Below are 27,792 nucleotides of genomic sequence, written 5' to 3' on the forward strand. Positions count from 1 at the left end.
AAACAAATCATGGTGCTTTCATGGCTTTCAGTTATAAGACAGGAAGTATGAATAGGTTGCCTCGAGCTGGGCATCGCAGCACTCCGCTCTGGGCAGCGCCCCTTAGTTTCTGGCTCGTCACTCCAGCTCAAGATCATTTATCAGAGAACGTTTGCGCTCATCTTGCTCCCTTTCAGTATTATGTTCTTGCCGTGACATGCTTTCTAAAACTGACTGCAAACAAACCTTTGGACATCAGCAAGGTGAAGAGGAGGAGGACTGCACAGGAATGAAAGGGGTCAACTCGGTGTTGTGAAAGCCCGTCCCTGAAAAAAAAAACCTAAATGCAAGGACGCATGCTAAAACAACGTAAAACACATCAGAGCACAGGGTCATGCTCAGTCATACCTGCTCACCTACGTGCGAATTCAGCCCGAGAACAAAAACCAAGGGGGGGAAATATCAAATATGCTCTTTCTCTGGTGCATGATACTGTAGCAGATCATTCTATCAAATGAACTCTGTCTGAGTTGAACTTTAAAATCATGTATAAAGCAGCTGCACAGCATGGCGTCTGGTGTCTACCATCTTCACCCGCCACTGCTGAAATCTTTCTCTGACGGTTATGAACGTTGGCAGATGCACCCTGCAGCAGTTTTTGTTGGCTTCTATTTTAAAACACAGATTTGTTTGTTTGCATGCTGCCTGTGGTCAGTCCATCCTGTGCCAGCCCTCCTCTCATCTCACCTTCACAGGAACTAGTTGGGAGCGCAATCCCCACTGATCAGTCTCTTTCTGTGCTCGGATATGTTCAGGAGTGGGTACCACCTGCCCGTCAGCCAAAGCCATGTTGCATCTAGCTAGGGCCTAGTGCCATGAACTGAAGAGCTGCTGACTGCAGAGCAAGACGTGTACAGTACTTTGGAGGCAGCCACGGCTACAAGTGGTGCACACAGCAAAGACCAATGGAAGCAGCTACCCTACAGACATAACTTTGTTGTCTTGTTTTTGTATTTTATTAAATTTTTTTAGGTGCATAGGATGAGAACACGTTGAGCCGTGACAACAGGGGAACCCCTCCCCCATAATAATAATGTAACATGGTTTAAAGTTTCTATAAAGATCTGCATGTGTTCTTTTTTTCTGTATACCGAGGTGGCCACTTTATGACCAAAGTGCAAGGGAGGAACCGGGAGAGATGAAAAATGTACAAGAGTTCAATGCATAATGAATTTCTCTTCTCCAATTCCATCTACTGATCCGTCAAGTCTTTCCAAACCGAAGGTCGAGTGAATGGAGAGTCTCAGGTAAAGGGAATCAAGGAGATAGTGCTCCATTTCGCCGTTCCTTTCCTCTGCTATTCTATCAATCCGATGTTGAAATGATTGGATTTTTTTCCCCACTCATCAGTTGCTCCTCGCTGATTTGTAGCTTCACAGTGTGCTTTTTGGAGTGGATGCTTCCTGACTGGCTGCCGTCACAAGACGATGCGTCAGTAAGGAGCGAAGAGGATTGGCCCGTGGGCAGTGCGGATTGGCCCAGGAGCAGGTCTCAGGATGGCGTGGCTGAGAGGCGGGCCTTGCAAGAGGTGGTGCGGGTGCGGGTGAGGCGCGGGAGCTGCTGCGCGCAGAGCCAGCGGGTTCGAGGACGCTGCGGCCGCCATCGCTGCTGCAACAGCCAACGGGCTGGGCAAGAGCCCTGCACCCAGAGCTTTGGTGAGGTTCTTGGAGAAGGTCAGAGAAGGCTGCAAACACAAAGTGACGCAAAAAGAAGGAGGGTGTTAACAATGATTAGTTTTAAAACATTACAAAACAGGCAAAATACATATATTTTATTTATTTATTTATTGCTCTGTTGAATACTCTTGGAGGAGGTCACAGCCTGACAAAGAATAAAGACGATTTTGGGGATTAAATAATCTTAACGGCCTCACAGACCTCATGATCGAAAGTGTTTTCAGTGGAGCTCAGGTTTGTTAACAGAATTCAGTGGAGGAACGGGAAAAGTTACCGTCAGATCAGCTCCCCTGTGCTTCTTGTGTCGGTTAAGGAGGGGGTTCGGCTTTCCTGCCATGCCGTCCCGATGTCTTCGACTTGATATGTGCTAAAAATAAGAAACACCAAAACCCAGTTTTAAATTTGCATTTGATTTTTTACTTTTCAATACAATTATTTATCATCTTTTCATTCCACCTCATGTACCACGTGATGGAAAATGACAATAAAGATACTTGACTTTTGACTAAATTAATTATATGAAGACGATCTGCATTTATTCACAATATATTGCAACCATGTGAAAAAAAAGACTTTAGTCAATTTGTTTAACGTATACTTATGCAAAAATAAACAATATTTAGAGTTGAAGGCACAGTTTCATTCTACACAGTGCGTATATGCAAATCTTAAATAAAATAAATAAATAAAAAATACACACAAACAAAGAAAAAACACATTTTGCTCAAATTGGTTGTGCTGTCCAATGTCTGTCTATTTTAATGAGAAATAAGAATACAGACACCTGTACCAGTTTACATTAATGGACATCAGAAATAACATTTATTGCTTCGTGTTATGGCCATTGTCTATAAATTTATATAGATTATTTTTAGATAAATCGAATAATAGGCACAAATTAAAATGTTATATTTGCCATTTTGTTTTGAGGCTTTTCCTCCGTATGCAGCATTTACTTTCAGGACAACAGCTCAAAAAAGGATTGATTAGGAACCACTCTTTGAAGAAACGTCAAATAGAAATAATTTGTTTTAATGACAATACATAATATATTTGTATGCGCTGATTTTTCTGAGACTCTAACTAACTCTTTTCAAGTGGACAACGTGAGATGTGAGCTTTGTTCTTCGTCGTACCTGTTTGAGTTGCATTTCTGTGTTGACCCGCACGTTGCAGATCTCACAGTGGAAGGTTCGTTCCTGAGTGTCGGGGTCCACTGGGCCCCCTCCCTGCTCTCCATTAGTCTTTAGGCCCAAACGAGGGTATGACTTGATGGGGCCCAGCCCGCTCCGTGCCTCAAGAATAGTTTTGTGTTTAGTACCTGCAGGCAGATAAACATAAAAACAAGCAAGGGAATCAGTTTATTAATGCTATCAGGCAAGATAAAAGTATTGATAAGAAAGAAGTAACACACTCAATTACCATTTAAACAGCATTTCTTTGGTCATATTGGTTTGATCAGTCTGGAGTGAAATGAAACCTGACAGTGTTTGTCTGCTGCTCAGATTGCAGCTGCAGAAACTATTAGTGGCAACTGTTGTGCACAGAAAACAATTTAAGTAATCGAATGCATCCTTCAGTAAATAACCACAAATGTGAAACAGAAACAGAAATGTTCTGCATGAAGCTGTAGATCTACATTTGTACCACGAGAGGGCAGTAGTGAAACACTGTTGGTGATGTGCAAGACGAACCCATGAAATCTTCTGATGATGCTGTCAAAGCAATTCATTATGTTTTGATTAAATAAGCTCACAGTCTGTGCACTGCAGGTAATGACGTCATCCACATATAAAATAAATGGCAGTACCACATCAGAAAATACTCATATCCTTCAAACGATGTTTAAAGGAACTTTTTTCTGAAATTTGATGCCCACTCTGCTAAACTCTCAGTTGACTATGAAAAAAATGACAAAAAAAAATTTTTTGACCCTAAATTCTCTCAAATGGGTCATATAAATCTCCATCGTGCTATTGCATGAGTAAAAAAAATGACTGCACAGAACAACAGGTGTTTACACAGTATATATTAATTAAAAAAATAAATTCCAGGAAAGATTTTCAATTTATAATCACACATTTTGCTTTTGTTTTGTAAAGCCCCCCTTAAACTCTTACTGCTTTGTCTGTCCACATATAAAATCCACCCATTATCACTAATTCTGATTTTGAGAGACAAATTTGAGCTTCTCACTGAAATCTCTTTGAACACAACGTAGTTTACATAAGAAGAATAAATCACAATCGAGGGGAGATTGAAGAAGAATAATGAGGCATCATAAAGGAGAAAAGGACTGACCTGACGTCTAAGATGTGCCTATTGTTTTATGTTTTGATTGTTTATGACGACTCTGCATAAGTTAGACTCACTTGTGTGAGCAGCATATTGTTGAAGATAAATCAGGAAATGAGCTCACAGAAAACAAAATCTTAAAATAACATTCTTTCTACATTTACTCTTTTGGTGTGTTTTTGGCAGTACATTTTTTTTGCCACGCACGCTTGTTCAGGCCTTAGTGTCTGCATGACATATGCTCATATTTTTAAACCCTGCAAACAGTTTTGATTTTGAGAGCGAGTGAGGGTGATTGTTTCCAGATTGTCTTCAGTTTCAACTGTTTGAACTTTTAGTTTTCCTGGCCTTGAACTCTGGAGACAAGCAACTCTGTCTGTGACCCAAGACCATGCAGAGAAGTGAATCTGTGCGTGTTTGTCTGTACAGAAAAATGCACAAACACAAAAAGTTAATTCTTGTTGACAGTGATCAAACTGTTTACTCAACATTAGGACACTTGTTATATGATTCATGTCTGGTTTGTCACTGGAGACAAGCAGGATATGTTCACACACACTGAATCAATCATCGTATGCTGCCACCTCTATAGTTTTATGGCTCGCTCATGTTCAGAGAAGAATGCAAACAGTTTACTGGACTCAAATGCTTTATGCTTTCCACATAACAGCCATTTTTTTTTTAAATTTACATTCTTGTTTACATTCCCAAAGCAGCAACTTAAACTCGTAAAAGATCTGCTGCAACATGTGACAACTCAAATTGTGAGTTTGCGGGTTAGGGAGAATATTAAATAATTGTGGAACCTTTGTGAGAAGAAATCTTAAGCATATGAATTATCAATGTTTAAGGTGGCATTCATAAAAGTTAAGAAGCTTTGACATGACTGTTCAAACCAAGACAGCAGCGCTTGGTTACAGATGTCAGGAGTGTTGGCAAACGGCTCAGTCATTTTGCTGATCAGTGTTTCTTTCACTGCCCTCTGGTGTCACACGAGACCCGTTTTGATTTGTAAGAGAGCAAATGTCTTCATGGGCTGGCATCATTCTGAAACGTGTTTGAACTAAAAAAATAAAATAAAATCAAACTTTTAGAAGTGTGCATGTGTATTTCTTGGACAGACTCCTACAAACACAGAATGCGACACAGATTTCACATATCCAGCAGAAACCGCGACGACTGAGAAAATAGAAAGATTTCCAACCCGAGATGAAAACATGTGGGAGAAACCTCCAGAAACGTTATTCACACAAGATCCGAAGAGGATGACCTCATAGGCAAACCCAAGTGGTTTGAGTTTATTTCTGGAAAGTGTGTCTCACAGAGGACCCACCTTTGTTGTGGGCCTCTAGCTGTGACAGGGAGTTAACAGCCACCTTGCACAGGGAGCAGTACAGCAGCTTCTTTGCCTTGTCCTCCTCCATTTCTGGGTGGGACGGGCTGCTGGAGGCCGAGGCGCCGGCGTCCCCTGAAAGCTGCGGTCCAGATCCGGGCTGCTCTGAGCCGGTGGTGCTGCCACAACCTGGGGAGGAGGAGGTCAAGGGGACCAGGGGTGGAGTAGGAAGGAGAGGGCACGCTGAGGGGACGGAAGAGTCCATGGGTGGGGTGGGTGATGTTGGTAGTGAGGGAAGTGACCCCGGAGCTAACAGGGGCTCGTTTAACTGCGACAGAGGCTGAGTTTCATCTGGAAAAAAACATACCAGAAGGAAGAATAGAAATTCATAATTAACCTGATTTTACAGATTTTACAGAGCAAACGTGCCACAAAAGAAACAATGATTTGCTTTATTATTGCTTTTTTTTGTGTGTGTTAAACAGTCACACCACATTCCCCCTGGAGATACAATTTTGTGAGCCTTAACCACATAGTTAACCACTCCCAGAACAAGGGAAACGTGTGCTGCTTCACAGATCAGACAAACCAACAAACAGAAAGAACGTTTCTTCACTATGTTGTAGGACATAAATAACGAGGAGGAAAATAAAAAAAATCCTAATCTAAGCTGTACAAACTGGTTCAGGGAGGGAAAATGTACGGTCGCCGCGGGTAAAGCATGTGGTTAATCTGTTTGAAGGCTTCATCTTTTATTGATGTGGTCTCATCGAATTAAAACGTCTCCAAGAGAGGGGAAATGGAGAACAGACACCACAGAGTGTTGTGACTCCTGCCAAAAGCACCTGTTGTTTTTGGCTGTGGGTGAAACCAGTAATGGCACTGGCTTTATCGTGATTCAACTCATAAGGTCCAAAAAATATCATTACGTTAACTTTCTTCTCACTTTTTTTGTTGTTACACACTCGCAAGTTCCTCTTCATGCCATTTACTTGATGAGTTTTCATCCCATACCATGTCTACACATAAGTTTCTAGACATGTGTTTCTGATCAGCCACTCCCATACTAGACAGTCGGTATTCATTAAATAGTGAGGGCTGAAAAAGTTCACCCTAAATTTGGGTGGGGTATTCAGACTCCCCATTAGCAGGGACCAGGAGATCTTTATCCAATCTCCACAGGATGCAGCGCCTGAGGCAGGCAGCAGAAAGCCTCACTGGATTATAGTATTTAAAAAATGCCATGTGGTATTTCTGGAAAGTAAACAAAGATTGATTTGAGCGGCCTAGTTTCATTGAGCAGATTGACATACTTTTTTTTTTTTCATATTACCTGACTGCCAAAAGGATACAGTATTTATTTTTATTTCACGCTAAGGTTGTTCTGACATTTTTGGATTGGTAACTTTCTTACGTCATTGCTGGTGGATGCCATTGTAAATGTTTTCCATTCCACGGTCTTCCCAAAAATAAATTTTGTATTTTTTTCTTGCGTTTTAGTAGCTTCCAGCTGCAGAGCTGTTGGTTTCAGCGCATTTGTCGAACAGATGTGTAGATAAAAGAAGCAAAAAGGATTTTTTTCTTCTTCTGATTTTATGTGGCATAGAGAAATCTATTAGGTGATCCATGATCAAAGCACAGTTTAAAGGGCTTGTACATTTCTTGGTGACTTCATTACTATGGAGACAAACCAATTTATTTTTATATAACATGCCCTATTGGTTAAAATAAACGGGCAAAAATAAAGATGGTTTGTCAAATAATATTAAGGATATCCATGGTGGCCATAGGTATCAGACAGGATTTGTTTGTATTCCTCATGAAATGGGTTTAGCGTGAACATATTTTAGTCAGCTTCACTTAGTAAAATAAACCATTTGAAAGAGGCTGTAAACTCTAACGTTGTCACAAACAAAGAGTTATGGTTTTCTTGCTTAAGAAACTTTCAGTCAGACCAGACTCTCCCAAAACTCTAGATATTCTGTAAGTCAAATTAATCATTTACAAAGCAGCTAAGTGACCTTCCTCCCTCTTGGCCAAACATAAGAAGTTATTATTAATGGGGAGAGGTCACAAGAGGGGATAACTCAATCCAGATGCTTTACACTTAGTCTGGTGAGTCTGCATGGCCTTAATCCACTTCAGGAAATTAGAGCTGCAGAATGTATAGCATGCACTCCTCTGCAAAGGTTTTGTTGACTAAACCAGCTGATTTACCCCAAACTCTAATGCTGCAGCAGCTTGTTTGCTGCAGTACTCGTTCTTATTTTTTTAATGTGACAGTTTCTGTGAAAGCTTTGTAAAACGGGGGGAAACGTGGAAAACAATATATCACTCGCTGCCCATGTATGAAAATGTTCCTCATTAAGCACAGATTGTAAATGATCTAATAGAAGCAAACAGAAGTAGGCATTTTTTTTGGGGGTTGTAATCGTTAAAAAGTTAAAAAACATTGTTATTATAATTATAAAACTTGAGCGAGGGAAGGCCGTTGAGCAGTGAGGCATGTATTTATTTTAGATTTCAGATTTTGTAAGTGATACAGATTAAATCAAAATTCATTCATCACATCACTTTCAGGAGGAAAAATTAAAAAAAATTAGCACAAAGCTATAATTAGCCTGTGTGCGTTTCTGCCACCAGTGACTTATGATGGCTATTCTTAATAATTTAACAGCAACGAAACCCAATGTTGATCCCACATTCATTATGCATCTGGGTGCGTTTTCTCAAAGCGGTCTGTTTTCAAACCCTTGGTCATGCTTACACACACCTATGTCATGCTGCTCATGTTTAATGTGTTAATCAGGTCTTGTTGTTTCAGGTTTGTTGAACAAACCACAACAAAAAAAGGGTAAATTAAAAAAAAAGATTAAACCCAGAGACTAATAATAAATCCAGCATGAAAGACCGTCAGCTCTGTGTAACTCTATACTGCCAGCTCCCAGACATGCAACCTGAGCCATCACATGGAAGACATCTGTTTAATTGACCTTGGGTGGGTGCAGGCTGGTGAGTGTTTGCATGAACTACAAAGTGCACTAATATCAGAGTGGTTTTAACACTGCCCTTCATTAAAGTGGGAGTATCAGACAGTAGTAGAAATTTTTTCAAAGGAATGAGGGAAGTAAGAGCAGAGTTCCTCTCCAATGTAACATCTGCCTAAAGCCAAACCAGCCAAACCCTCATCTTCACCAGTCCAAATCCCTCACAGCCAAGGACCTCCTTTTTTGGGGACAACAACAACCGCAAACCCTTGAAGGGCTGTAAAACTCACGATTCACTCTGAGAGCTGTGAGCTGTTCTCCAACTGTATAGCCAGAGACGCAATAGGATTCATGCCATGTCTTTTCACAGTTCCAGCCCTTAGCAACGCCTCTACACAGCATGTTTGTCGTTATCACTTCTGATTGGATGCTTTGATGTGTTAATAAAAAAGGATATTCGGTTCATAAAAAGAAGGTCATAACACGCGTGGTGGTCGGGGTTGCCATTAGATTTGTGTTAGTATGTCCCAGAAAACCTCAGCTTTGGGAGAAAAAAAACACTCAACATCAACAACTAATGCTGCTGCACAGAGTTTTAATTCCTGTGTGGAAAAGTCACGGCTCCATCTGTGGGACTGACTGAACTGTTTGTTGATGTTTTATACAAATTATGTGAACAACGCAACGCGACTATGTTGTTATCATTGTCCCACCAATGAGTCGACGACCAAAATACACACACGCACACACACCCCTACACACACACACACACACACAAGTGAGTATGCTTGCTACAAAATCAGGAAGAGGCAAGGTTCCAGGGTCACGAGAATGAGTCTTGGATGGAAAAAGGCATTCTTTCACGTGTTTCTACTTTCAGATCTAAATTGTGGCAGACTGGCTTTGGTCCCTTGCACACTCGATTATTGTCTCAGGGACTTTCAGCAATGGGGTTTGGTTTAGGATTGAAGCCATGGTGGTCCCCCGTGAGGGAAAAGACAAAAAAGTACAGGCACTTTTACTTTTCTGGGACTCCAAAAGAAAGTAGAACTAATGCTGAGACATTTGTTCATGCACAGTTGTCTTTTTAGGACCTCAGTTTCCTCTTTTTGATTGCAGTGTTTGCTCTGTGCATCAATATGGTGAAAATGTCTGCAAATACTCAGCGATACAAACCTTTGTAAATGTCACTAAAAACAATGCTGGTGTATTCATCCCTGAGTGTTTGATCCAAACACAGATCGGTGACACTGAGGGAATGGAAACTTCTTTGTTAAGAAAGGAGAAGGGCAAAATGTCCAGCCTTTTATAGCCTAAAATAATTGGATAAGTGAGACTGGAAGAGATAAAGTAAAGCTAAGACAACACGAACAAAGCTATAGATGTTCTACTTAGGAATGAGACTGCATCACTTCTCATCCCACTGAACAATAATTAACTTGCCAGCAGTGAAGCATTTTCCAATAATGTCAGATCAGCTGCTGTTGCTGTCCTTTCGTTTGTCTGCGTGTATTATAGTCCTATTTTTTCCATTTGTAATCAGTCTTAGCACTTGTTCTCCATTTTGAGACTATAATATTGTATCAATATAATCCATCCATCCAGCCATTATCTTTTTCAGGTCACAAGGGTCACAGGTACCAGCAGTCACAGCACGAGAGGTGGGAGACACCCTGGACAGGTCGCAAGTCCATCACAAGGACACATACAGACAAACGAGACAACCATTCAATCTCTCACTCACACCTAGGGACAATTTAGAGTTACCAATCAGCTTAACATGTATGTTTTTGGTCTGTGCGAGGAAAATGGAGTACCCGAGGCAAATCAATACCTGCACGGAAAGAAAATGCAAACTCCACCCTAGAAAGCCCCTGGCCAGGATTTGATCCGGCAACCTTTTCGCTGAGAGGCAACAGCTCTACAACTGAGCCACAATGCCACCCATCACTGGACTTCGGAAAGATGTTCTTAATGATACTGCATTCAAAATGTTTGATTCTAAGACTTAGTTAAATTTTGTGTTTTAACTTTGAGTTTTTATGATAGAAAATAAAATTTAAATAACTTGCCCACTTCAAAAAGGTGTTTGAATTCCTGCAGTATCTGAATAAAATCCAGTCTCATCCATCATTTGTACTATTAGATTACCCGATTTTTTAAAGTCATAGTGTCTGAAAGGTTCCACTATGAGTTGTTTAATAATTTTCTGAAATGTTTATGTTTCTGATAATATCATCTATACCTCAGCAGTTTGACCGTAGGATTGTGCTGCTGCAGCTAAATCAGACCACACAGAGAGCATTTTTTCTTTAAGGAAGTTTATCACTGAATCAGCCTTATTCTGCAAAGCCTCTGTGCTTAGAAGCTTTTGTTATTCTTGCATTTTTTTTTCCATTTTATTTTTAAGCTAACTTAAATCCTCCAAACATCCAGAGTGGATTGTGATGTTTATTTCTGCAACAAGAGTCACAGAGGCACTTGAGCAGTTTCCACTCCTTCTAGTATTTTTCTGTTTTCATACCTGCTGTGCCAAGCTCACAGTCTGGCACTGTGCCAGGAGCACCGGGTGGTGATGGGGATGAGGTGGGGGGTATGGTATGTGGCTTGTCCCCCTCCTGAGGACGACTCTTGGAGGTCTCAATGCCTTTAACTCTCCTAGCGTGGCGGTTTCCCTTGTAATGGGCCTCTGCCTGGTTCTGTGGAAACACAAAAAAGAAAGGTTTATGTTTAAAATGGGAGCCAGTGCCGGCAGGTAGACAACAGGTGGGATTAGATTCTCTGTCACATGTGCACATGAAACCATGCCTTTATGCTTTTACATTATTTAATCTACTCTGAAGTCATGGCATAGCCAGCCGGTATCTACTGGAGAACAATAACAAGCAAGACAAGAATAAAAAACATGCAAAAACTTGGAAACTTAGAGACATTTAGGACAAAGACCTACCCAAACTATTATTGGTTTGTTTATGTATTGACAGATTCGTGCTTCAGTTTTTATTTATATACTGTATAGTACTGTTTTGTATGAACAACACATACTTCTGTTTCAAAACTATATTAAAAATACCATCTCCCAAATACAGTCAAATGGGTTGTTTCTTCTTACAAGACGTTACAATATGCACTAATGCCTCCTAACATGAGACCTTAAATTGTTAAATAACATCTCTGCATGGGATGCAGGCACTGTCTTTGCAATCCAAATTTGACATTCTTTTTTGAAAACCACATACGCCAAGTTCTTTGTGCTAAAAAGGAGGAAAACCATCTGATCTGTTATCAGCGCTCAATTCAGAAGCCTGCCTCTCTAAAGGTATGGGGGTGCATTAGTGTCTCTGCCATAAGCAGCTTACCATAATTGTAAAAAAGTATATACAGGTTTTAGAGAAACATATGCACTCATCCAGAAATTTTATTTTTAAGGGAAGGCCATAATTCAGCAAGACAATACTAAACCGCATGCTGCATCCTTTACAACAGCTTGGCTTTAAAGTAAAAGTGTCCTGGTGCTGAACTGGCCTGCTGCAGTCCAGAACTCTTACTTACTGAAAGCATCAATAAACAAAATGTGCAGTCACAAAGACCCTGGACTGTTGAACAACTTTAAATCTTATTTCAGAAAATAATGGGACATTTCCCTCCTAATCTTCCAGCAACCTGTCTCCTCAGTTCCTAGATTTTTACAGACTGTTGTTAAAGAAGAGGCGATGCATAAACGTGGCTCTTTTTTGACTTTATTGAGATGTGTTGTGGCCATCAAATTCACACTTATCTTTTAGTTTTTACTGAAAATTGAATAAACTCTTATTTTGAGCGTTGGATACGTTTTCATGTTTCATTGTGAATAAAATATGTGTTTGTAGCATTTACATTTGTCCTCACTTGTATACTATTTGAGCATTCTGCCCACAAAGTTTTGGTGCAATCGGATTACAGACCCAAGACGAAAATAAGAAACTTATGATGCAGGTTATGTGTGTATAAAAATAATTTTACAGGAAACTAAAGTATTTAAAACTGTTGCAATAACTAGAGTTGAAAATTATATTCCATTTCAAACTGATCACTATGGAAAGAAAAAAGAGAGGAAGTGGAGTGTTTACTAAATAATAAAACTTTAGCACAATACTAAAGACACTGTCAGTAATGAATGATTGCAATCATTTAGAAGGTTTGCATTAAACACTCCAGTTATTTCCACACAACACAAGGTGATCATAAACAAAACCTAATCTCTGATGAGCTTAAAACAAAGTTGAGGGACAAATAAACAATCAGAATCAGAATAAACTTATTGGCATTGCACCGAGATACAACGCGAATATGTACATACAGTCATCCGAAGATGGGCGGAGTGCACGAAGCCGCGGCTATAAATAATTAGCGCGGCCTTCTTATTCTTATTCAGAATAATATTTTGCTTAGATAAGAAAAGGAAAGAAAACATGAGGAGAGACGGTATAAAAAAAAAAAAAGATCTCTCACACCGTGTCCTAGACAGGGCACAATTTGAGGCATCAAAAAAACCTACCACAGCAAAGCAACATAAACAGACGTTATACATTTACATATAGGCGGTGAAAACATTGAATTTTTAAGGGAAAGTCATAGCATAGTCCAGAGCCCCCCCTCAGCCATTGTCCAGATAAGAGGTGACGTTCATCTTCAGCTCAGTTGAGGTTCTGTCACATGTCCACGGCCTTGGGGAAGGGAGGGGTGAGGAAACAGTCAAAGCATCTTTGTTGTTTTCCAAACATTCCAGGAGGAGTTGAGATAAGTCCGGCATCAAGGCCACAGTTTGGGTCAGGCAGAACTCGTAATTGTTATTTCTGCCTTTAAAGTCTCGCTGGTACATATTCTCTGATGGAAACTCCAAAACAGCCAAATTGATCCTTTACTTCAAAGTCGAGCTCACAGCTTTCTCCAAGATTATTCCCACCATTCATGAGTGCTGCCAGGGAGATCACAGTCCTGATACAGCTGCTCCAAATCCCTGTCACAGCTCCACATTCAGTCCGAGCACTGTCAAGCTTCAACACCTCCACACAAATTTGTAGACAACCAGATTCCACCAACCCAAACAGTAGATTCTAGTCGTCATCATGAATCCAATTTTTCCTCTAGATTTCAGTGTCCTCCTTACCCTGACTCATGTCGGGAGAAGTTGATCGATTTTGTTGAGAGACCAGCTGATCCTTCCAATTGAGAGGTATGCAGGAAAAAAAAAGAGGCTTTTTAAGGGTTCACAGGACAAAAGAGCGCAGCAGGGAAGCGGGTGGTGGGCAGAGAGTAGGACTGGTTTCACCGTAGAGTATCAAAAAATAAATAAAAAAAATCAGAAACCTATTTTAAACTTAAATAATGATTAAACTAAGAAGATAAATGCTTTCATCTCCAAAGTGACAACCAGAGAAAAGGATATTGCAGATACTGTATTTCATTCTACAACTGTGACCAGAAAAGGCACAAGGCTCTGCGTTCATGGACCATAAAGAGTGGTACAGTTCCAGCTATATGGAGAGTAACTGCGGGGGGGGGGGGGGGGGGGGGACAAAAGGTTGACACAGACATATTACAATTCTAAGTTTGAAACTGGTCACTGTCTGATTTATAAATTCAAATTGAAAGGAATAACAGGTTTAACAGTGATGGTACTGGTGGATATGTCCAAGATCTTAAAAAACATTGAAGAGTCTGGTGAGATTGCAGAAGAAACCTGGGTAAATGATACCATAACATAAAACATCTTCTCTTTAGGCAGCATCATCTAAGCATCAGTCAGCCTTAACTGAGGACACTCATTTGTAAAAACTGCTCGGACACTCAAGATGTCAAAGAATGCTGAAGATGATGAGCAGGGTGATACATCTTAGCGGTGGCCTAAGCTCTTTGAAGGTGTGTCACAATCAGAGAAATGGGTGAAATAAAAAAAAATCAAAGAAAATGTTGACAGATCTAACTTAGACTGTGAGACCTTCACTCTGGAAATTCACCCAGACAATAGGAGATGTCTGATAGAATAATAAAAGCATTGCTTGAACTACAGCACATACTGACTGAAGGCCCTGTTGAGCCAGAGACTGATGGCTTTGAGGAACCTCTGGCACTTACTCAGATTTGCTTTGTCTAGTTGAAGGGCCAAAGTGACACATCAACACTAATTTAAAGTTCATTGCTGAAACTTCACTGAAGGTTCTTAATGATGTTGTTGAAGCATTGGATGATAAGGATTATTGTGCTGCACTTTTCTTAGACCTGTCTAAAGCTTTTGACCCTGTGGATCATAACATTTTGTGTAATAAGCTCTCAGAAATTGGTTTCTAGGATCACACCATTGGTTGGTTCTCAAACTATCTTTCAGATCGGTGGCAATGTGTTCAACATAATGATACTTCCTCTAGTTATTTAACAGTCAACAATGATGTACCACGAGGCTCAGTCTTAGGACCACCTTCTTTACAATCTACATAGGTAGTATAGGTCAGAACATCCCTAATGCATCCATACATTTCTATGCTGATGACACAGTTGTTTACTGTCTAGCTTAAACAGTTGCTAAGGCTTTCCAGCTTTTGCAATCCGCCTTTGACATCATCCAGACAGATTTGTTCCACCTGAAACTTGTCCTAAATGCCGATAAAACCAAAGGGATGGTCTTTTCAAACTGGAAATTGGTCCCAGCAGTTCTTCCTTTGGTTTTATACTCAAATGGTGTCCCTACTGAGTTTGTTGATTCCTATAAATATTTGGGTATCTTGGTCGACTCACATCTTTCTTTTAAGCTCCATGTGGAAAACTTGGTAAAGAAACTGAAAGTTAAACATGGTTTCTTTTTCAGAAACAGATCCTGTCTATCTCTGAATGCTAGGAAACACCTTGTATCTGTGACTTTCCTTCCCTCCATTGATTACGGGGATATTATTTACATGAACGCTCCTACAAGCACCATGCAGATGTTGGATGTTGTCTATAATGGTGCACTAAGATTCATAACTGGCTGTGATTATCGTACCCACCACTGCACCCTGTATTCACTGGTTAGCTGGACATCATTAACTTCACGCAGACTCTCTCACTGGTACATTTTCATCTTTAAATCACTTCTTGGTCTGCTGCCTTCATACATCTCCTCCTAAATGTCTGTGCGTGAGTGCAGCTACAGCATGCTCTCTCAGGACATTATTACCTGCAGTGTTCCCTCAGTGAGGACTGAACTAGGCCAAAGGACCTTCTCCTACTCTACTCCTGTTTCCTGGAATATCTTGCAAAAAAATCTGAAGCTCTCGACCTTGACCTCTCGAAGTGGCTTTAAAAATCTTTTGGACTCCTGGCAAGATCCAATGCAGACATGTTCCTGTTTTTAGTTTTCCACACTCGCCTTACAATCTAGCTGTTTTTTGCTACTTTTTTCCATCTTATTTTAATTTGTTAAAAAAAAAAAAAAATCTGTATGCCTCTTTTATGATTGTCTATTGTTGTCGTTGTTATCTACTGTTGTCATCACTCTTTGTTGAAATCAGGTCTCTCTTGTAAACGAGTCCTCAAGGCTCACTGGGATTAACCTGTCTAAATAAAGGTTGACTGACTGAATGAATGAAACAAGGCTTCATGGGAAAAAGACATATAGCATTTTATCCAACCACCAAGGAAGGTACAACTCAATGAAACTGAGAAATACTTTTAGAAATATATTCAGAATTTGTCAAGGTTTTGTTTAGGAAACGATCATCCTAAACTCTGTAGGATGATTCAAAGACTCAAAGACCATTTACAGAAGCTCATAAGGCTAATCTCTTGATGACAGGTTAGATACAAGCTAATGTGTTTGTTCAGACAGTCATTTGTCACAAGATTATATGGACATTTGAAGGGTCCGTCTTTAGCCCCTGTGTTTCAGTGCAGAGGTATGTGAGTCAGGGTCAACATGGAGGATAAGATGCCATGTTGCTATGCAGATTTATAGCCTAAAGTCACGGCTTGATCCCAGACATCCAGTCACAGGTACACAAACCTCTCCTTACAAAGTAGTGCACAATTCCAATGTGCTTGCTTTAACATAATCATTTTATCAGTGCTGCACTAGACTCCAAAATATTTTGAGTGAGTCCATGTTCCATGAAATAGATTTGACAGACAAATAAATAAATGTATTTTTTATGTACAAATATATATTTTGTTTTAATACCTAGATAAAATTTGTCTCGATGAGCAGCCGACAGCTGTCCTGCGAGCTCGGACATTTTGACTGACAGTTACTACATCTCACTGATCACAGGCTCAAGGGTGGAGATAGCCCGGCTTGGCAGAGCAGGCAGGGGGTGATGAGTGATGTTACTGGGCTTTGTTGTTTATCTTGGCTTTATGTGAGTGTTTGGTGGCATCTAGGACAAGAGCTGGCATGATGAACCTTAAAAGCACTTTAGTACATTGAGGGGTCACCTGTTACTTATAAATTATGGAGAACTGTCAAAGGGATCCTAAGGAGCTTCTCCAGCAAAGCCCGAGGATTAGGGTGAAGGGATGAAGAAAGGTAGTGCATAGCAAAGCTGCCACATATGTTCTCATAACCTCTTCCACGAAGTCAAAAGGAGCAGCTGCCGAGCATCTGAGTGTGAGGTGGGTTGGGAATGAGGGAAAGATAAAAAAAAATGACATGCTGTCTGAAGACATGCTTGAAAAGAGGTTGCACGAAAAACAAGAATCCTGTGTGTGAGAGAGAAAGAGGCAACGCTGCATCGCATCAGTATGTGATGTTACATTAGTTTATGTTACATTAAGTTAAGGGTTTAAACTGAACACATTTTCCAAAGAGGAAAGCTGGGAAGTTAATGAAAAGCTACACTGAAATCAGTGCTTCACAGAGACGGAGATGATGAGAAGGGGACAGGGAGCAATGTTGAAGCATGGAGCAGAGAGAAAGGATAAAAGAGCAGTGAGGATACAAGGACAAAAATAAGAGATGGATATCAGCCTCTTCCTGCTGCAGCAGCTGTGACGTCAGGCGATGCAGCTCCATAGAGACTGTGATGTCATTATTGCAGCATGCCACCAAGGTTATTCTGCATAACCCAGCGTTTAGCACCTCACGCCACCACAGAGTGTGGACAGAAGGACGCAAACCCTCCCCACCTCGTCGTCTGCTCTTGCCCTTCCCCTCTATGTATGTCCCCTCTTTATGTGCTACCCAAGATGCATTGGGGCTGTCAGAACCAGACTCTAATCCATGCCCTTGACGAATGCATCTTATAATAAGTACTGGCAGGCAATTTTAGGCATTTCCACACAGTAAATAATGCAGGGGGGGGAGGGGGGGTGGAGAAGGAAGGGTAGAAGGCTGCTTGGGAAGAGACAGTTAAAAAAAAAATCAACATCAGTAAGAAACGACCTAATGGGACAAATGAAGGGGAATATGGCGTGTGAAGCTTTTTGATCTTAGCAACTCAGTTAACCAAGAGATGCCAGAAAAAAACTGAATGCTGACATTAAGGACACAGTCTGATCTTGAATAAGAATAAGCAATTATTTTTGTTTTAATTTATAGCCTAACTTTTTCATTTATGACATTTTCCTCTATGTGTGAATGAAAACAGAGTAGAAGGAGTGTCATTCTATGACAGTGGAAAATAGGTTTATTTTTCCAGCTGAACCAGATGAGGGGAAAACAAACATATTGTGGATGTGTTTTTTTTTCCATCTACACTGAAAATGGAAATGACAGTGACAGAGATGGTGCAGTCTTCCACAATGTAATCTGGAATCTTTAAGAACTGAATGTATAAGTCATACATCAGAGAGAGACTAAAGACTCATAAATATTCAGTACGAATGCTTATCTACAGAACACTGAGTTCTACAAATTGAAAGTCAAAAACTCAGTGTGTAGGTTACACCACAATCTCACTTGGCGAGCACTGGTTTTCTAATGTTTTCTCTGTGAACCAGTTCTGTCAGATATTCATTTAGCATTCAAACACACAGAGTGAAGCTTCACTTCTAAAATATATGAACTAAACAATAAAAAAAATGTGGTTCCAAGCAGACTGTCTGAAACTTTTTTTATTGTGACAGATTTTCACCTAATTTTCATTCTTAAAAAATTATCAAGTGCCTCATTGAAATGTATGTTTTCTTTGGTGTTTAAAGTAAACTTTAATCCACCTAGAGGAAAGTTTGTCACTTCTAAAAGATGGGGCAACTTAGAGTTGTGTTTGAGTGGAAACCATCTAAATCAATGATTTGAAAGAGTTACATAATTAAACCACCTGTTTGGGAGCACAAATAACTGTGTCTCTTGTGCCAGTCCCAAGCCTGGGTAAATGGTGAGGGTTATGTCAGAAAGGGCATCGACGTAAAACTCTTTTGCCATAATAACTAATATGTGAGTTTATCTAAGCGACACCATACTGGATCAGTTGAGGCCTGGGTTAACACTGACCGCCACCACTGCTGTTGACAAACAGGGTGCCAGCAGAAATTGTGTTACTGTTAGTCGAAGACCATGAGGAGGGAAACGTGTCAGGAGACAGAGAAATAAGCGAAAAGTCAAGAATATACAGTAGGTCTGAGGGTTGCAACTCTAAATGTGGGGACAATGACAGGCAAATGTAAAGAACTGGCTGGCATGATGTAAAGAAGAAAGGTAGATGTTGTATGTGTCCAAGAGACCAAGTGGAAGGGCAGCAAGGCTCGCAGTATTGGAGCAGGGTTTAAACTGTTTTACCATGGTGTGGATAGAAAGAGAAATGGAGTAGGGGTGGTCCTGAAGGAGGAGTTGGCAAAAAATGTAGAAGAGGTGGAGTGTCAGATAGGGTGTTGTGTTTGAAGGTAGAAGTAGTAGGTCTGATGCAAAATGTTGTCAGTGGTTATGCTCCACAGGTTGGATGTGACATTGAAGAGAAAGAGAAATTTTGGAAGGATCTGGATGAAGTTATAGAGAGTATTCCCATGGAGGAGAGAGTGGTGATAGAAGCAGACCTGATGGACATGTTGGTGAAGGAAACAGAGGGGATACGGAAGTGATAGGTAGGTTTGGTGTCAAGGAAAGAAACCAGGAAGGACTGATGGTGGTGGATTTTGCCAAGAGAATGGAAATGGCTGTAGTCAACATTTATCTCCAAAAAAGGGGGAAACATAAAGTGACCTATAGGAGTTGAGGAAGATGTACATAAGTAGACTACATTATGTGTAGAAGAGGAAACCTGGGGGCGATTGGGTACTGTAAGGTTGTGGCAGAGGAGAGTGTAGCCAGACAGCACCAGATGGTTCTGTGTAGAATGACTTGTTGTGAAGAATAGAAAAAGAGTAAAATCAGAGAAGACAAAGTGGTGAAAGTTGAGAAAAGAAGAATGATGTGAGGAGTTCAGAAAGGAGCTGTTAAAGGTTCTGGGTGGTTAAAAAAAAAAACTTTCTGACCGGGCTACTACAGCAACAGTATTTATAGAGACAGGTAGGAAGGTAATTGGTGTGTCATCTGGAAAGATGCAATAGGATAAGGAAACTTAGTGGTGGAATAGTGACGTGCAGAAAGCTATTCAAAAAAAGAGGTTAGCCAAGAAGGAATATGACAGTGAGATGACTGAAGAGAGGAGACAGGAATATAAAGAGGTGCAATGTAGCACATATAAGGAGGTAGCTAAGGCAAAGCAGAAGGTGTATTGTGAATTGTATGGGAGCTGGACATTAAAGAGTGTGAGAAGTCAAGTCAAGTCACATTTATTTATATAGCACATTTAAAACAGTAACTGTTATCAAAGTGCTTACCAAAAAAGACCACAGGATTCAAAATTAATAACAAGATATTACAGCAACATGAATAAAAGCATAAAAAAGAGAAGGGCTAGTACCGATTGGTGAGAAAGAGGGATCAGGCTGGAAAGAATGTGTAGCAGGTTAGGTTTGTGAAAGATAGGAATAGTAATGTTCTAACAAGTGAGAAGACTGTGACGGGAAGATGGAAGGAGTAATCTGAAGAGCTAATGAATGAAGTAAATGAAAGAGAAAGAAGAGCAGAGGTCATAAAAACTGTGGACCAGGAAGTGGGGAGACTACTTAAGTTTGGAAAGCTCTGAAAAGAATGAAGAACAATAAGGCAGTAGGACCTCATGACATACCAGTGGAGGTTTGGAAATGTCTAGGAGAGTTGGCAGTAAGGTGTTTGACTCAAATATTCAATAGCATATTGGAGGGTGAGACAATGCCTGAGGAATGGAGAAGTGTGTTGGTCCCCATTTTAAAAAACAAGGGCGATGTACAGAGTTATAGCATCCACAGGGGAATTAAGTTGATGTGCCACACGATGAAGATCTCAAAGAGATTCGTAGAAGCTAGACTTAGAGGAGAGGTGACAATTTGTGAGCAACAGTATGGTTTCATGCCGAGAAACAGAACTACAGATGACATCCTTACTTCGAGGATACTGATGGTGAAGTACAGAGACGATCAGAAAGAACTTCATTGTGTCTTTGTGGATTTAGAAAAAGCATGACAGAGGAAGAGGTGTGGTATTGCGTGAGGAAATCTGGAGTGGCAGAAAAGTATATTAGACTGGTACAGAGCATGTTGGACAGCAGGACAACAGTTGGATGTGATGTAGGAAAGACAGATAGCTTCAAGGTGGGGGTGGGATTCATCAAGGATCGGCTCTGAGCCCCTTCTTGTTTGCTCTGGTGATGGACCGACTAACAGTTTGAGGTCGGGCAGGAATCCTTGTTGACTACAATGTTTGCAGATGTTAAATGGTAAATGGACTGTACTTATATAGCACCTTTCTATCTAGTCAAGATACTCAAAGTAATTTACACTACAACCTCTGCCCTCATTTACCCATCCACACAGCACTCTACTAGATCTCTACAAAGCTAATCTGAATCTATAGAGATTAATCAATGCTTTAGATCACATTCATACACCGATGGGACACACGTCAGAGGACATAAGGGTATCAGTGTCTTACCCAGGGACACTTCAACATGTGACTGCTGGTGGAATCAAAATCCCAACTCTCCAATTGTAGGACAACTGCTCTAACCATGCCACAGCTGCCCACAAACACAGATGACGTGATCTGTGGTGAGAACAGGGAACAGGTGGAAAAGAACTGAGAGGTGAAGGTATGCTCTTGACAAAAAAGGAATGAAAGTCATTTGTAATAAGACAGAGTACATGTGTGCGAATGAGAGGGAGGCCAGTGGAACAGTGAGGCTACAAGGAGCATAGGTCATAAATGTGCAGGACTTAAAGTACTTGGGGTCACCTATCCAGAAAAACAGGGAGTGTTGTAAAGAGGTGAAGAAGAGAGTCCAGGCAGGACGGAGCTGTTGGAAAAAAAAAATAATAATAATCTCATCCAAACCATCCACATGTCTGCTAGATCCCATCCCAACCAGACTGTTTAAAGAGATATTTCCCCTAATTAATGTCCATATTTCGGATCTACTTAATTTGTCTTTAATGGATGGTTATGTACCACAGCGCTTTAAGGTTGCTGCAATCAAACCTTTACTTAAGAAGCCTGATCTTGATTCAGAAATTCTGGCCAACTATAGACCTATATATAATCTAACTTTCATCTCAAAAATTCTAGAGAAAATAGTTGCAGGTCAGTTGCGTGAACATCTACAAAGAAATAATCTGTTTGAAGAGATTCAGTCAGGGTTGAGAGCTTATCATAGCACAGAAACAGCACTAGTAAAAGTCACTAATGATATTCTCATGGCCTCAGACAATGGACTTGTGTCTATACTGGTCCTGTTAGACCTCAGTGCTGCATTTGATACAGTTGATCACAATATTTTACTACAGAGGCTTGAATATGATATTGGGATTACAGGAACGGCTCTAAAATGGTTTAAATCATATCTATCTGATAGATTCCAGTTTGTAAATGTAAATAATAAATCTTCTTCATACACCAAAGTTAGTCATGGAGTTCCTCAGGGCTCAGTGCTTGGGCCAATACTCTTTACTTTATATATGCTTCCATTAGGTAAAATTATTAAACAGCATGGGATAAATTTCCATTGTTATGCTGATGACACAATTCTATTTGTCCATTGAACCCAATGAATCCAATCAGCTACTTAGATTACAAGCATGTCTTAAAGACATAAAAACATGGATGACCCTTAATTTTCTCCTGTTGAACACAGACAAAACTGAGGTTTTGGTTTTTGGACCTGAGCACCTTAGGAATGAATTTTTCAGTCTTTCTCCCTCCTTAGATGGCATTAATCTGTCCTCCAGCTCCAGTGTTAAAAATCTTGGTGTTATTTTTGATCAGGACATGTCTTTTATCCCCCACATTAAAAACGTTACTAGAACTGCCTTCTTCCACCTGCGTAATATCACTAAAATTAGAAACATCTTATCTAAAAATGATGCAGAAAAACTGGTCCATGCATTTGTCACGTCTAGACTGGACTATTGCAATGGTTTATTATCTGGGTGTCCAAATACTTCTTTAAAACGTCTTCAGTTGATCCAAAATGCTGCTGCCAGTGTCTTAACTGGAGTTAGTAGGAGAGATCATATTTCTCCAGTTTTAGTTTCTCTCCATTGGCTCCCCGTCAAGTCCAGAATAGAATTCAAAATCTTACTTCTAACCTACAAAGCTCTCAACAACCTGGCTCCATCTTATATTACAGATCTTATTGTTCCATATTTTCCTAACAGAGCACTTCGCTCTCAGACTGAAGGTTTACTTGTGGTTCCTAGAATTTACAAAAACATAATGGGAGGCAGATTCTTCAGTAACAGGCTCCTCTCTTGTGGAACCAACTTCCAATCTCTGTCCGTGAGGCTGACACATTATCCAGTTTTAAAACTAGGCTTAAGACTTTAATTTTTGCTAAATCCTATAGTTAGGGTCGGCTTGGTTTTCCTGAACTGTCCCTTAGTTATGCTGCTATAGGCTTAGACTGCTGGAGGACAAACTGACCACAATTGTCACTCTACTGCTGTCTTTACTTACTTGCTCAACCTGTTTTGTATTTGTAATTATTTTTTCTATCCATAACATGTGTTTTCTTTGTCTTTCAGATACACCTGGACCTATACCTGGACCTACCATTCAATGTCCATCTGTCTCTCCTTCCTGTCCTCTCAACCAGCCAGTCAAAGCAGATGTCCGCTTGTCCTGAGCCTGGTTCTGCTGGAGGTTTTTTCCTTTTAAAAGGGAGTTTTTCCTTTCCACTGTTGCCACTGTGCTTGCTCAGGATGGGAGACTGCAACAAAGCCAAGATTCAACTTGTCTGCTGGATTCCTTAGATAGAGAACTTTACTAATTGGCTTTTAGGTATGTGAATGTTCCTGTAAAGTGCACTGAGACAACTTTGTTGTGATTTGGCGCTATATAAATAAACTGAATTGAATTGAATTGAAAAAAAGTTTTATGAATGATTTGTGACAAAAGAGTGGCAGTAAAGTCAAAGGAAAGGTTTACAAGAAAGTGGTGAAACCAACTATGTTGTATGGTCTTGAGACAGTGACACTGACAAAAAGGCAGAAGAAAGAACTGGAAGTGGCAGAAATGAAGATGTTGAGGTTCTCCTTAAGAGTGACAGAATGGATAAGATTAGGAACGAGCTCATCAGATGTACAGCACAGGTTGAACAACTGGGAGATAAAGTTAGAGAGACAAGACTGACATGGTTTGGACATGTCCAGAGGAGGGACAGTGGGTATATTGGTAGAAGGATGTTAGAAATGCAGCTTCCAGAAAAAATAACAAAGAGGAGATATATGGCTGTAATTAGAGAGAACATGGAGGTAGATGGAGCGAGGACAGAGGATGCAGAGGACAGAGAGATGGAAGAGGATGACTCACTGTGGCGACCCCTGATGAGGGAAAAGCTGAAAGAAGAAGAAAGAGTTAAATATTTGTGACATGGAGGAGCTTGATTTCACATTACTTGTTTTCCATTTCTTTGTAATATATACTGTTATATTATTGCAAAGATCATATGAGGTCCATTAGGTTTTCTTCTCAAGTATGCTGTGACTGTTACATAATGTTGGGTCTGGTATTCAGAAGATATCTCTAATTATCAATACTTTTACATGGTTATGTCATTTAATTGCTCAGGAATTTAAGTTAGTTAATGTAAACCACTCTTAGGAAAAAAAACTCCCTTTTCCCGAGCATTTTCTCAGGAAAAAAAAAGAAAAGAAAAATAAATGAGTGTAATGTGATGTAAAAGCAGTATGTTACATCAGTTATTTATAACTAATAGCTACTTTTTTCAAATTAGCTATTATATTCAAAATTATAAGCTTGCATTATCAATTGATCATTTTCCTCAAAATGATAACCATTTTAAGTTGTGAAAACTTTCATCAATCGTTTTTTACTCTAAACTATATACAACTATATCCAGCAAGGCAGCTGAACTAAACAAACCAGGACTTGATCGATAGCTGTGGGTCTCAAAATATTTTATATATAAACATGCATAACTGTTTCCTGTTGCTTGTGAAAAAAAAAAAACAAAGAAGCAAACTCTACAAAAAGAAGATTACAGCCTTGCTGCTCCCTGACCACACAGAAACCATGATTGCAGACATGCAGTGTATATATAGTGCTGGCCCACTCCTTAATGTTGTGTATTGTGTTTGGTTGCACAGAAGAGCCCTCAGTTCCCACCCAAATTATACTTTGCACACATGACATTTAGTGTTGAAGTCGTCATGTGTCCATCCTGTTTGTCTAGAGATAAGTTGTTTCATCAGCACTCATGAACAGATGGAAAATGTATAGATGGCTTTCTGCAGACTTAAAAAAAAATCATAGTTTGTTCAATTTAAATCAAAAAATGTTCTCACATAGTCTTGTTTGTATCAATCATCCCGACATGCTTAAGATCTTATTATTGTTTAATGCTGCAGAGCATATAGCTGGACTCTAAACCGTCTTGAAATAAATTCCAGTGGGGTCGAAAGAGCCAAAACATGGAGCAGAAGAATGCACATCCTCTATTCGGGAGGGCAAACCAGAACAGAGAGAGCCCTTCAGAATATTCCACAGGGAAAAATGCAGAGGAAACAAGTTTCAGTGACAAATAAAACCCTCTCTCTCTCTCTCTCTCTCTCTCTCTCTCTCTCTCTCTCTCTCTCTCTCTCTTTTATAGTATAGGTAAGTACAAACTAATTTAAAGAATCTGAGAAAATTAGCCCTTTCCAGCTTTTAAAAATAGGAATAGAAATTTTTAGACGCAAACAACAGACAATATAATTCTAGATCATTTTAAATTGAACAAAAACTAAACATCTGTGCAGAGCTAGTGTATGAGAAACTGTTTATTTCATTCATTTAATAGTTTTTTTTTTTTTTTTTTTTAGGAAGAATGGTAGTTATATCTTGAAGCAATCACTGTATGTCCTGTATAGCTGAGGGAGAAATCTGGCCAACTCTTATTTATAATACGGCTTCAGTTTATTCAGGTTTGAAGGTGTTTATTAATATGCAGCTTTAAGGTCCAACTTCTACCAAATTGAGGTTCGCTTTAAAAATGAATCTCTTTATCAGCCATTCTGGTGTATTTCTGTTGCATGACCCACTTTTGGGCAAAATTCAGAATATACTAATTTGGTTACCAATTATGTCTTCCCCATAGACGTATTAAAAGTAGTCGCATAATGTTATCGCACTGAAAACAAATTTGTGGTTGTTTAGCATAGATTTAGACTGATCAAAGTGTTTTACTCTAATTTCTGAATCATAATGTTCATTCGTACTCATCTGCTCACACAGACTCATGCTCGTGCTGCTGTCCAGCATATTGTTTTTGTACTACTAGTGCTTAGTGTATTTTTAGTTAACGTTTTTCTTAGTCATGTCTTAGATCTTATTACTGTTTTTCTTTTACATTGTATACTTTTGCTGTATGTAACTGGGACCCATCCATCCATCCATTTTCTTTACCCGCTTATTCCATTTTGGGTCACGGGGGTCGCTGGTGCCCATGTCCAGCAATCACTGTGCGAGGGGCGGGGTACACCCTGGACGGGTCGCAAGTCCATCACAGGGCCACATAGAGACAAACGAGACAAACAATCATTCACTCTCTCACTCACACCTAGGGACAATTTAGAGTTACCAATCAGCCTAACATGCATGTTTTTGGACTGTGGGAGGAAACCGGAGTACCCGGAGAAAACCCACGCATGCACGGAGAGAACATGCAAACTCCACCCAGAAAGGCCCCTGGACCGGGGTTTGAACCAGGGACCTGCTCGCTGAGAGGCAGCAGCTCTACCAGTTGCGCCACCGTGCTGCCCGTAACTGGGACCCCGTGTACACAATTTTGTTCCACCACATGTGGTGCGAATGACAAATAAAAACCTTGAATCATTGAATACTATAAAAGAAAGACAAAGCAGTGTTTTGCCACTTTTACGACTGACTTTATATTTCTTTTACATCATCACAGCTGAATGTTAACTGATCAGCAAGCTGGTGTACTGGCTGAACTCAAAGTCGGGGGTTTCATTCAACACTTATTTTCGGTTTGTAACTAAAAATGTATTGCTGAGAGTGACAACAAGTTGTTTTAAAGCCAGAAATGGCAGAAGCAAAATCTCAAGTTTGTGCTCTCATGGGGTGAATTGAATCCACATTGATCTGGTGCCTCTACAATATTATAATGTATAAAGAAGTTCAAGATCAACTCAAAGACCTCAGAGTGTATCTGTTCTTGGGACTGCAAAATAAATTCAAAGCATCAATCCTCCACCGCTGTGCTCTGCAACAGCTGAGCTGTTTGGGCTGACATGCTGTGTTTGGTCTTCACCACACATGGTCCTGTGCATTATGGCCATACAACTACTTTGGTCTGGTCTATTTAAAGAACATTGTTCCAGAAATCTTCTGGTTTGTTCAAGTCCAACTTTACAAACCTCAGAACGTGGTATTGTGTTCTTCTGTGAGAAAATAAGTTTTTTTTCCCGTTGATCTGAGCTGCCATGCTGACTGAGGCCTGTAGAGTCTCAGATGTGGCTCTTGGGTTTTACAGTTACTCATTGCACAACCTGACCTTTGGCTGAGCTTGCTGGGACGTTTCCCTGCATGCAAACTCTCTAGTTCACTACTTGTAATACATATTATTAATAGTACAATTACAGACACCTGTATGGATTGATGGGAACCAACATTTGTTTTACTGACATTACTGATGTCTTGGTTTTTAGGCATTTTTTTGTCAACACATTTAAATTCACACTTCCAAACCTGATTACAAAAAGCGACAGAGATCATGTTCTCACATTAAACTACAACTGATTATGTGTTTTGGAACAATGTGAACCCGAAACAGAAGGTGATTTTATGTGCTTATTGTTTATTTGGCTTTACCGCTGAGTTGAAGCGGATCTGGCAAACGTTGCAGGAGATGATCGGCCGCTTCGTCTTGACCAGAGGAACGCCAAAGGTGTGGTTGATCACTGCCTTCTGCACCGGGTCCAT

The 27,792-nt window shown here is 40.1% G+C and overlaps 1 protein-coding gene across 1 annotated transcript; it reads right to left on the reverse strand.

Moving 5' to 3' along the window:
- Positions 1–940: 940 nt before the first annotated feature.
- On the reverse strand, positions 941–27,792 carry znf385a (zinc finger protein 385A; the record flags this gene model as incomplete). The annotated part of the gene is given in 6 exon segments (XM_037684171.1): positions 941–1,723; positions 1,990–2,082; positions 2,852–3,036; positions 5,344–5,694; positions 10,855–11,029; positions 27,682–27,792. Coding segments are annotated over 6 exon segments (1,167 nt in total), but the record flags the coding sequence as incomplete, so codon positions are not given.

The sequence above is a fragment of the Nematolebias whitei genome, chromosome 11, assembly GCF_014905685.2.
Source record: "Nematolebias whitei isolate Nwh7 chromosome 11, NemWhi1, whole genome shotgun sequence".
NCBI lineage: Eukaryota > Metazoa > Chordata > Actinopteri > Cyprinodontiformes > Rivulidae > Nematolebias > Nematolebias whitei.